Below are 12,338 nucleotides of genomic sequence, written 5' to 3' on the forward strand. Positions count from 1 at the left end.
AAATATCAAAGAAAATATTAAAATAATCCATCAGGTAAACGGCAGGCGTGCGGTTTTCTCTCGGCAGGCGTGTTTTCCCCGGCAGGCGTCGGCAGGCGTGTTTTAGTATGACCGCATCGTAGTCCTCTGAAACATTAACTAATCAATGTTAACAAGAAGCTTGCTGCTTATTGTGGAATATCCCTAGTTTAAAACGTTATATAGATACTAAATTAAAAAAACAACCTTTTTTTAGTTTATAGATAAATGAAAAATAATATTCAAATCATATAAGAAATTAAATCATATTTTTGCATCGAGTTTTTCACTTTCTTGTCTAAAAAAGGAAGTATTAAAGAAATGCTTAGATAAGTCGTACTTATATATATTCTCATAAAAATACTTTATCACACCTGTTCAAAATTTATTACGTTAAAATGAAAAAAATATAAGCAAGCATACTTTGTTCAAATTTGCTTTAACAAAATCCATTCTTAAAAAGTAAATTTTATTGTCGTTTCAAAATTTAAATTTTGAACGAGTTAATGTTTTCAAATAAACGAAACAGAAAGTTGAAGATTTTCGAGTAAAAACTAAAAATAAATTTTTCTCTGTTCGTTTGAAGAAATTAGACCGGTATGTAAGTCACTGGTATCTTGATGGTTTATTGATATGTTATATTTAAACTGTGCGTTAGCTTATATTTTATTCTTCTGTATAATGAAGGCTAAACACATGATGTGAAAACACGTGTGTTTGTTTTTTTTCGTTTAAAGTAGTCTAACATACATATACAAATTAAGGTGTAGTTTTAATGGAAACAAGCATTCTGCTGTTTATTGAATATTAAAATAATTTGTGTCACAGTCAGTAATTTTTTTTTACAAATATGAACATGTGAACATGAAATGAGTCACAGCAGTATTAGTGTAAATTTTTTGCGTCTTATTTTTTAAATACAAGTACTCGAGACCTTACTATGGATACATGATGATGATGGTAACAAGTAGATGCATGTAGTAAGAAGCATTTTCAATATATGCTTCTTCAAACACTTAAAGATGGTTAATTTTCTTAAAAGAGAACAGTATGAAAATTATTCAAAATAGAGAATAGCACAAAAACATCAAGGTTATTCTAGATGAACCAACTTTGATCTCTCAAACTTCTTGATTTCTTGAAAGTGTTATTACAGTTTCATTTTATTTATTTAAGTTTAGTTTATATGTAAGAAAATTTGCTATTGAGCTATTAAGCTGTGATCTCTTAAATTTTACGACCCCTTGAAGAGAAATACCTGTCCTATTATATATGTTTCATTGATGATTAAGTTTGATAACTTGAAATGTTAGTTGCAACAGTCTTTTAACAGTAGATTATAAACTTGTTACCATAATTGATCAATTTACTTATGCATCTGAAATTGATATAACATTAATTTGGTATGTGTGATGTAAATATCTGAGTATGAAATTAAAAACTTTAAAAACTGCAGAAAAAACACCTAATCAAGACAATTGAAAGTTCTATGATAAAAGGAATGCGGAAAAAAATATGTTTTCTAGATATATAAGATCTTCTATTGTTTGTGTTGGTAAATGATCCCAAGGCTTTGTTAATGGAATTAAGTGCAAAACACTGTCAAAACACTGTCAGTTAGATAGAAATCATACACTATCACAAATCATGGGAGATTCTTTAACCCTGTTTGTATCATTATGCACAAATCCTTTATTATGATATATTTACCTGTAAATATGCTTGGGTAATATCAACCATATTGTCTGAAATTCATCATAATGTCATGAGGGAAAAAATACTTCATCTTATAGACTAGTGATATCTTCATTGAGAAAAACATGTTTATAAGAATAAATGAATTAATATTCAATTGTGTGTTTCTTACATCACAACAATCTAGCATAGATCTTTTGATGTCATGCAAGATTTCACTATTATTTCTCTACAGAATCAAAAAGGTCGGTATCATGGCAGACCTAGATTGGGGAGCTGCTGTTGACACTCAGGAACAAACACTGACAAGTCAGGTAAACATTCACTTAGTCACAGTGTACTTGTACAAGTTGATCAAGGCAGGTACATGTGCTGTAAATTAATGAGATAAACATTTATGCATATACCGGTAGTACTGGTACTCTACTCAAATTGAGTCCTGTGTATACTGAATGATGGACTTTTCATGAGAACTGCTGTCACTTTTAAAGTCAAATGCTTACTTTGACATTGAGATCTGCTTTCTGTAAGGCATGGAATCCAAAATGATAATACACATCAGTCATCTTAAAAATATGTCACATACAGTTGAAGGCACATGGTAAAAACCAATTTTATGAAAATGTAAACAGTGTTTTAAAAGTAAGCAATTCTCACAAAAGTCCAGTTAAAAATGAATGGTGAAATAAGTACCGTACCTGACAACCTAGTCAGTTACTCTGATAATTGCATTATAGCAAGTCAAATATTTTAAAGGATATTTATTCTTATATGATACATTGTTTTTTAAATGAGTTAGATGGCTTGTATTGTGAACAAGTATTAAACAGTTTGAACATATTAAACAATTTGAACACACCGAGACATAAGTAGCATTGGAATTTAGGGGAAAAAAAAGTATTAAGAGTAAATTTATATTCAAGTCATTTGAGCTGTATTGAGTTGTTAAATGCTAAGTGAACATATGATTTGTAAGTTATTATGGCTCTCTTGGTATGAACTGCATGTATTTTAGAAAATGGTTTTTTTTTTGCAATTGAAGAATGTTTTGTGTTTCATTATAGCATGGAGTTTTCAATACTTAATTATTGCTTGCAGGTATCTAATAATTATTTTTAAGTTGACATTATAACTCTTTTAATGCATATTTTTAAAAATGTAGAATCTTGTATGCATTATGTTTTAAAAAGACCACAGGAACTGGAGAACAATCCATAAACTGGGCAGAAGAAGTTGAGAAAAGTAACTTAACGGAAGAGGTACTTGTGTAGAAATTTGGCTGTGTGATCTGTATTGTAGTGGTGTGTGTGTGTGCGCTGCACTGCTTCAGGTCTGCCTGACTTCACTCATCTTTGGAGGCTTCCTAGAGAAGACCTCTGCTGCATTCTGTGTCTGTAAACTACAATGTCTGATTATATAATCACTGGCAATGGCTAGAGAACAAGCTACAAAATCGAAAGCCTGTTGCCCCACTTTGTATTCAGATATTTGTACTCAAAATTGTTGGCTGCATTGATGGTCAGTATGATCACTGGTCTTGTACTTTAATTATCAACATTATGAATTTCTTCCTTTGTTTAGGTCTGCATGAAAAAAAAACCCTTCAGTACATAGAATGTCAAATGATAACTTATTGCTTATTGATGACATATATTACCCATCCTATAATCTCCATGACATCAATGATCAATTTTTGTTCAGATTTTAAATTGTTGCCATGAGTTGATTTAGCAGTTGAACTATCCAATCCAAATAAAATCCAAACAAGACAGGCACTAGTATATAGAAAACATAAGTAAATTGATGACATCAAGATGATATATACTTTGGGAATTGGGATAGATTTTTTCACTCACTTCCTTCTTTTCATACAAGTTGTTAGTTAGATTGGTAGTTTTACTCTTGGCATTTAATGATCACAATTTCAGTTTTTCTTTACAGGTCTCAATGTGTCTGTCAACTCTAAGTTGCACTGTTCATGCTTTTAATCTGTAAATGATATCATTGATATGCATGTCTGATTCAATTATTCTAACATAAAGCTTAAACAGCAAATAAACAACAAGCATACTCAAAAAAAGTAACTTCCTTCTAGAAAAACACATCATAATTTTTGTAATGTAGAATTGATATATTTGGTCTTCTTAACAATATCGTTATTTCTTTTACCAGAAATCTACCTTAAATCCATCTTATTGCACATTTAAGTTCTTTATAATGTGTATGCTGTTCATGATAAGCTTATCAGCTACTAACACAAAATTTTGTATTGTGACTTTAGTGTTGTCATTTTGTAGTGAACATGAATTATTGATCATAATCTTATTATAACTTAAAGAATTATTTTTCATGGGTGAAATCATATGTAAATTATCTTTAAGTTCAAATAAATATATTCAAATAAATAAATGTAGAGAGAGAGAATTAAATGTCAACAGTAGATTAATTTCAAATTAACAATACCAGGTAGATTAATATCAAATCAAAAGTTTGAAAACATAAAAGAGTAATATTTTGAAATATCTGCCTTCATATTAAAAAGAGCAAAAAGATAAGGAAATGTTGACATTTATGAAGATGAGTTTGAATCAATTTTGTCATTACAAAGTTAAAGACTTTATGGCAGAAAAATGTGATGAATGACAAATTGCTTTAGTGCATGATATATATAAAAGAGGGTCAGGGTTTCAGATATTGATGCAGTTTGGAGAGAAGATATGTTTATACGTAAATATAATTCCATACAGAAACATACTGGTAATTGGATTTACCTTTTTTTTTTTTTTAGATAAATAGAATAGCAATTGACAAAAACAGATCCCCTTCCAAATCTCCCAGTGCACCCTCACAAAATGCCCCCACCCAGACAAGTCACCCCCCAGCCCACCAAGGGGCTGGGGCAATGGCTGCTGCCCCTCCCCCAGCTCAGGTGGGAGCAGGGGCATCCGGAGATGAAGATGAAAATGGTAATATTATGCTTTTGTCAAAATATTTGTATTTACATATGTACGGTATATGGACACCTGATATTAAGGATGTTTTTTTTAAATTTACTTTATACAGTTGAACTTCGAAATCTTGAACACTGATATCTCGAATACAATGGATATGTCAAAGTGATTTGTAAGTCCCTATCACTAATTTTTTAAGCGTTTTAACCTTGATATCTCGAAGTTTTTAAACGGTCCCATCTAGTTCAACATAACGAAGTTTGACTGTAGTTGACTTCTATGAAAAGTATGAATTATCTTCCAAAGGGTTTGATACCTGAATTTATCTTTTATAATTATCTATAGTACTGGTACTTTTTATGCCTTCCTTCAAAGAAGGGAGGGCATTGGTACTTTTTATGCCTCCCTTCAAAGAAGGGAGGGCATATTGCTTTGCTGCTGTCTGTCGGTCTGTCGGTCCACCAAGAGTTTCAGTTCATTTTCTTCGCGTAGGATGCACATATTGAAATGAAATTTTGTATACAGGTTTATCATAATAAAATCTAGGTCATGTTTGATTTTGGGTACGATCGAGCATTGTTCGACAGAGTTGTGCCCCTTGGACGTAGATAAATTTCAATTATTTGCAGTTTTCGTTCATTTTCTTCGCGTACGATGCACATATTAAAATGAAATTTGGTATACTGGTTAATTATAATAATATCTAGGTCAAGTTGGATTTTGGGTGCAATCGAGCAATTTTTGACAGAGCTATGCGCAGTGGACTTAATAAAATTCCAATTACTTGCAGTTTCCGTTCATTTTCTTCGCGTAGGATGCACATATTGAAATGAAATTTGGAATACAGGTTTATCATAATAATATCTAGATCAAGTATAATTTTGGATACGGTCAAGCATTTTTTGACAGAGTTATGTGCCTTGGACGTAGAAAAATTCCAATTATTTGTAGTTTCTGTTCATTTTCTTCACAGATGTTTCCAAGGGAGGGGGGCATAAATGTTTTGCAAACATCTCTTGTTTTTTTAAGATATAATGACACATTAAAAGTAATGTATTTTTAAATCTACATTTTTTAAACATCTTTGCTGAATTAGTCAGGCCATATTGTATATATATTTGTGTTGTGACTTGAAATATTTATAGCTGCCACCAAAGAAGATTCAGCCCTCCTCAGGAAGCTGATCCACTCAAAGCTTGTGTCAACAAAGGCAGATTTAGAAGTTCTGCAGAAAGATCCCAATTCTCCACTCTACTCTGTTAAATCATTTGAAGCACTAAATCTGTAAGTTTTATAATCTTTTTATTGTCACTTTTTATATGATTATCTAAAGGCATAAAGAATGACTACTGAATTAAGTTGATAACTTTATTAGCATAGCTGAAATTTAAAGCAGTCATAGCAGTTTGATAGTCCAAAGTAAAATAAATATTGGATACCTAAAAAATCAGGGTTTCTAGGGAGTTGTCCTTTTATTTTCATTTGACAGAAAGAAGGAGTTATTGGATGGAATCTACAGCATGGGATACAACACACCATCAAAGATCCAGGAGACTGCCCTACCAGTCCTGCTGGCTGACCCGTAAGTCTGCAATAACAACATTCTAAACAATGAAAAACAGATTTTTGCAAACTTCTAGTTCTAGTTCTCTTATCATAATCAGTCTGTTGATATGGTGCCCCTCTCTCATCTAAAGACTCTTCTCTTTGTTATTAATTTAATACATAAAAAAATTTATGTGTATATTTCCCCTTTATTAGCACTGCATGGAAATATGCAACATTCCATTTTCTGTAAACACACTTGGCCTTGTCACGGTGCATGAATACAAATATAAACGTCATCAAGCATTTTGAATATAGTTATTTATGAAAAATAATTGTTTAATTATATATTCCTTACAAAGTTTTTTGCACTTTATTTTAAGTTGTTGAAGATAACGAAATAACGTATTAATATGGTTTTTCCATATATGTTTTGTATCCTTGACCAAGAGCATATATAATGGCTTTAAAGCAACGATACACAAATATTTATACAAATAAACATAAATATGAATATAAATATAAGCACTGTATGCTTATTTTGGCGAACGCGCGGTGTTCAATTTGTCTGCATGGCCTGATGTGTTATAGGACCGAAGATATCCATATAAGCATTCATTGTTCAAGTATAATTTCATTTCATCAGTCCTGTAGAGATTATAACGTTTTGCCACACAGTTTTACAGCCCTTGATGTTTTCCTTGGTTGATTTTACAGCCCTGTAAACATGATTGCTCAGAGCCAGAGTGGGACAGGGAAGACAGCAGCCTTTGTGTTGACCATGTTGAGTCGAGTCGACACCAACCAGCCCTACCCGCAGGTAAACACAATTAAAAGCAGGTCTTTAAAAAGTTATACATAATTTGCTGAATAAGATTCTTATACCGGTACATGCACTTTCATTTGCATTACATTTACAGTATACTATATTATTCTAAACACTTGTATAATGCACAAATTAATTCTGAGCTTTTCAAATGGGTTGGTTGGAAAAAAAAAATGCAGGTTGTTAAAATTCAAGAAGAATTCAGAGTTAAGAAGTTGGCTAAAGCAGTTACTGCCATATAGTTTCAATTACTGTTTTATTGTTTGTTACTCTTTCAGTGCCTCTGTATTGCTCCTACATACGAGCTAGCTTTGCAAATAGGAAAAAATGTAGAAGATATGGGAAAGTTCATGAAAGACCTGCAGATCATCTATGCAGTCAGAGGAGAGCGACGTAAGTTTCAACCAGTCAAATCTAACAGTTCATCAAACCAGTGGTGTGCTCTTCTGTACATGAACACAATATTTTTGTATTGCAGTGGACAGAGGAACAAAACTAAATGGCCATTTAATCATAGGAACCCCTGGGACAGTTTGTGACTGGGCCCTAAAGTTACGGTTCTTTGACCTCAAAAAGATCAATGTATTTGTGTTGGATGAAGCTGATGTGATGATTGCTACACAGGGCCATCAGGATCAGTCCATCAGGATTCAGAGGTTTAAATAGAACCATTTTATTTGATTATAGAGAATTTATCTATAAAGTATTCTCTATGGTTGACATTAGATACTTGTCTCTATACATGAAGGATGATGAAAGATTTGATGATGAATGGTTTTTTTATTAATTCAACAAATGTGCCAAGAACCTTAGTTTCTCTGTATACAGGTACATACATTGTATTATTCATGGAAAAAAGTACTGGGGTATTTATTTAAGAAAGTAGGATTTCATTATTTGAGAGTTTCTGAATGAGAATGATTTGCCTTCAAGTCTAGTATAAAATAACTTTAATCCTGCAGGGGTCTACGAAAGGACTGTCAGATGTTGTTGTTTTCTGCCACGTACGAGGAGGAAGTCATGAGATTTGCACAAGCTGTGATACCCAACAACCCGATCGTCATACGTCTACGGCGAGAGGAACAATCCCTGGACAACATCAAACAGTACTTCATCGAGTGTGCGGATGCAGAGGGAAAGTTCCAGGCCCTCTCCAACATCTATGGATCCATATCAATAGGACAGTCCATGATATTTTGTGCAGTAAGTTCTCTTTTTGTGCATTCATCAATAGTTTATTCTCTGTTCAATGCTAGTATGCATGTTGTCTTTTCAGATGAATTTAGACATAAATGTATGTATGTACTTTTACGATAAATTGCAAAAAGTGATGATTTGTAGTGTTTTTTATAAATTTCATAGATCTACCTTCAATTTTGCATATAAGAATTTATGAATTGTTTATCCCTACGCTATTAACTGACCAAACAAGTCTAATGTGAGTTACTCTGCATGTGATTGATAGACTAGACGAACAGCTGCTTGGCTGGCAGAGAAGATGACAAAGGAAGGTCACGCAGTTGGGCTCCTGAGTGGAGATCTGTCCATAGAACAGAGGGCTGCCATCATTAACAGATTTAAAGATGCCAAGGAGAAAGTTCTCATCACCACCAATGTGACAGCCAGAGGTGGGGGCTTACATACATGTTATAATGCTTACACACTGACTTGTTTATGAATCATTTTGATCGGTGAATACTGTGTAGTAATTTGATATCGGTTCAAATGAGATCGTGATTTGCATATAACTATCATTGAAAAAGGCATTATTTGTCCAAGTTCTGCCCCTTGTGGACTATGTAAATCCTGTTCCTGTAAGCACAACTCCTCTGAAACCCATCAACAGAATTTTATAAAACTTGTATTTATGGCATATTGTGTAGAGTTTAATATTTGGTTCCATTTTTCTCCATTGAGTTATGTCTCTTTAGACTAATCATTCTTTAGACAACGACTCTCTTATTTACTTGCATGTTACAAGATACAGTAATGGTATTTCATTCCCTTACAGGTATTGATGTGGAACAGGTCACAGTTGTTGTGAACTTTGACCTTCCCCTGACCCAAGACCACAAACCAGACTTTGAGACGTACCTTCATAGAATAGGAAGAACCGGGCGTTTTGGCAAGAAGGGCTTAGCAATTAACATGGTGGATAGTCGCCAGTCTTTTGCTACATTGAAAGCCATCGAGAAATATTTTGGTATTTGAATTTTGTTTTTACTATTTAGGATAAAACAGTGAAAGAGAATTATAAATATGTAAATATGTAAAAGGAAAAATTCATTGATAAAACTGTGTAGTATTTCGTTCCTATTAGTGGAATTTTTTTCACCCCTGAGTAAACGTAATATTTAAGATGAAGAGCTCTGCATAAAGATGTAGAAAAATGTTCAAATCTTAAAGCTTAAATATTTGGATTTGTTCTTTACTAGATAATAGTTCATGGCCCAAAACATCATATTTAAAAGTTCAAGGCGGGTCTGATTTGTTGACCTTTCCAGCCTCCTTCACTTAATTTTGATAACACTAATTTTCTAAGCTTGCGCAAGTCCTAACTACTTCCTTATCAGTCATTACAAGGTCAAAACTGGTCTTTTAACATGAGTCTTTTGTTACAGGTCGTAAAGTAGAGAAGCTAGACGCTGAAGATATGGAAGAAGTGGAGAAAATTGGAAGTTAATCTCAAACAGTTGAAGCTTGGCATCTGGACATTATCACTTTCGCTCTTACATCAGTCTCATGCAGTGGCAGATAGAATCCATTTTATGAAGTCAAACAATCATGATGAAAATTACCTTTAATGTAAAAGCTTGGAATATGTGAACACTAAGGATTCTGTTTCTTTGGTGGATTGAAATTACAGTGAATGAACTTTTTTTGAAAAGACTTATTTTACTTCCATATGTTATCATAATATGATTGTAAAAATGCCAGCCATTTTATTTCATGTAAGAAAGAAATCTTGTCAGAAGAATGTTAGCAAGTGGCACTGGGCCAAGTTTTAAATCAGAAGGTACTTCACTTTTATGTATGGCCCTGTTTTTGTAGTTTTATGATGTTGTTACCATGTATGTAAAACTTATCAAATTAAAGCTTTTTATTATTATAATGATATTCAATTTTTATTTTGATAGATTTTTCATTGTTAATTTGAGGGATAGCAAATTTATTTCACAAGAGGGAGTTTGTGCATCGTCACATTCAAAAACCAATATAAACGATCCTCTTCATTTGGCTGCATGTGGTTGCACGAGACAATAATACATGTATCTCATAGATCATTTAAATATTGACCAATATACAAGTATAGCATTCTTTGGAATCATTGAAAATTGTGGGGCCAATTTTCATGGATAGTGGGTGTTTTGCTTATTTGAAGGGATGTAATCTCATGGTATAGTAAAGTATCCAAGAATAAATATTGGACCATAAGTAGGAATCCAGTGCCCCCTTAGAATTATTACTCAATCTGTGCTCAATTATGACCTCATATCTAAGGGATTTTGTAGCAGTAATGACATTTCTATATGCCAATATGAAAGAACTTGAAAAAAGATCTGTATCAAAAATTGCAGTATGATTAATTTAATGTAGCTTACTACACCTTGAAATAGTTTCTCAAATCAGCAGAAAGTTACTTAAATTTGTTAGATAGCATGATGCATAGGAAGTATTGATCAAGTCATATAGGCCAAAAATATGCAATCTAAGACATAACAAATATGATTTTATAAAATTTCATTCAGTAAATATAAAAAGCCTCGGATAGATATGAACTCATAATCTGCAGTTCACAAGTCTGATGCTTTAACCACTGAGCTGTGATAATATAACCAAACCACTGAAACAAACAATTTAACAAAACATTGAACTGCCATCTTGTGACTTGGTGTCTTATAAAAAAGTACATGTTCTGATGAAGTGAGGTACACAGCAAAATGTGCCACATACGTTTAACATATGTAAAATCTAACGTATGTTAAACATATGTGATGTTGAACGTATGTTATCACACGTATGTTAACCATACGTTTCTCAACATATGTGTAACGTACGGTTTGACTTCACATGTGTGTAACGTATGTTTAACATATGTTGTACGTGTGTTAAGTTCAAACATATGTGAAACGTATGTGGCACAATTAGCTGTGTATACCTTAAAAAAATATTTAAGAAATTTTCCACATCTTGTTTGCCATTCACAAAACAATTGATAGACTCCTGACAAATGATTGGTCAAGATGGAAAACAGAAAGTTCAGAGGTTATGAACTTTTGTCACATTTGATCTTCCCACTCTATTTCATTTGGATTCCTCGTTAGTTGGTATGGGACATCTGTCGATATTAATGTGCATGGATCATGAAAGTTCATTATAATTAAAATACTTTCACCAGTTTAGAATTTTTAAATTTCATAATATTTAACCAAAAAAATACATTTTAAAAATTTTTGGAAGGTAAAAAACTGCAATTTTGGAAAGGTAAAATTCTTAAAATTCCCAGCGGGATTTGAACTCATGACTTACATACTAATAGATATCTGTCCCACTGTGCTATGCTGTTAGGTGACAAGTTCAGGAAAGAAACTATTTATAAAATTACACTGGTATTAATTGTTAATTTAGTTAAATGGTTTGTCACAACATGGAGGTATCCCATCCATTCCATTGATTAATTCTCCCTTATTACATACATTTGAAGTAAATTATATGTATTTTCAAATGCAGAACACTATACACAAGAACTATCTTAAAGTGGTAATTGGTGATATTTGTATAAATTTGAAAAAATATCCCCTGAAGTGAAGAGTGGCAAGAAAATTGAAATTTCCTCCATTTCCCCGATTGGCTGCTATTTATACCCCAGAACCGGCCTTTAAATTTAATCTTTTAGTCGGAAAAAAATCTTGGATTAACCTGACATAAGATTATGCAGTGAGATGTAAGTGATTTAAAATGTGTGTTATTCCATTAATTAAAGATATAAATATATAAAGACAACAAAAAAAGTTATAATAAAATATTAGAAAAACGTTTTTTTAATGCACAATTCGTGACCTCAATATCAGTTTTTAAAAATAAGAATGATACATGCAATTGCCATATTGTTGGAATGATATTGTTTAAATCTTAGATCAAAGTTCATGTTACCACAAAACCAAAGGACTATATGCTGTATGGTCAAATATCTGCCCCCGATTTCAACCAATTTTTTTAAATAGCATCGTATAAAAATGAAATCTTCACAAATCATTGTAAAGAGGATGCCTATAACTTTAATAATGATTTTAGTCATCATT

The 12,338-nt window shown here is 32.4% G+C and overlaps 1 protein-coding gene across 2 annotated transcripts; it reads left to right on the forward strand.

Moving 5' to 3' along the window:
- Positions 1-523: 523 nt before the first annotated feature.
- LOC128189503 (ATP-dependent RNA helicase DDX19A-like) lies at positions 524-10,147 on the forward strand. 2 transcript variants are annotated; one of them, XM_052861137.1, is made up of 13 exons: positions 524-615; positions 1,949-2,027; positions 2,904-2,972; positions 4,502-4,679; positions 5,810-5,948; positions 6,154-6,246; positions 6,927-7,029; positions 7,314-7,428; positions 7,514-7,691; positions 7,998-8,238; positions 8,501-8,663; positions 9,047-9,238; positions 9,657-10,147. In XM_052861137.1, the coding sequence occupies exons 2-13, from the start codon at positions 1,968-1,970 to the stop codon at positions 9,716-9,718; spliced, it is 1,593 nt and encodes a 530-aa protein (XP_052717097.1). In that variant the 5' UTR covers positions 524-615; positions 1,949-1,967; the 3' UTR covers positions 9,719-10,147. The 2 variants fall into 2 exon arrangements, with proteins under 2 accessions (XP_052717097.1, XP_052717098.1); XM_052861138.1 differs by lacking the exon at positions 2,904-2,972.
- The last annotated feature ends 2,191 nt before the right edge of the window (positions 10,148-12,338 follow it).

This window comes from Crassostrea angulata, chromosome 6 (genome assembly GCF_025612915.1).
Source record: "Crassostrea angulata isolate pt1a10 chromosome 6, ASM2561291v2, whole genome shotgun sequence".
NCBI classification, from domain to species: Eukaryota; Metazoa; Mollusca; class Bivalvia; order Ostreida; family Ostreidae; genus Magallana; species Magallana angulata.

What these genes read in the sequence shown, in the direction of transcription:
- LOC128189503 (XM_052861137.1), top strand. Translation starts at nt 1,968, where the DNA reads ATGGCAGACCTAGATTGGGGAGCTGCTGTTGACACTCAGGAACAAACA. An exon ending in CAGTCCATCAGGATTCAGAG is followed by an intron (nt 7,692 to 7,997) that starts GTTTAAATAGAA and finishes TTAATCCTGCAG; the next exon opens with GGGTCTACGAAAGGACTGTC. An exon ending in AGCCATCGAGAAATATTTTG is followed by an intron (nt 9,239 to 9,656) that starts GTATTTGAATTT and finishes CTTTTGTTACAG; the next exon opens with GTCGTAAAGTAGAGAAGCTA.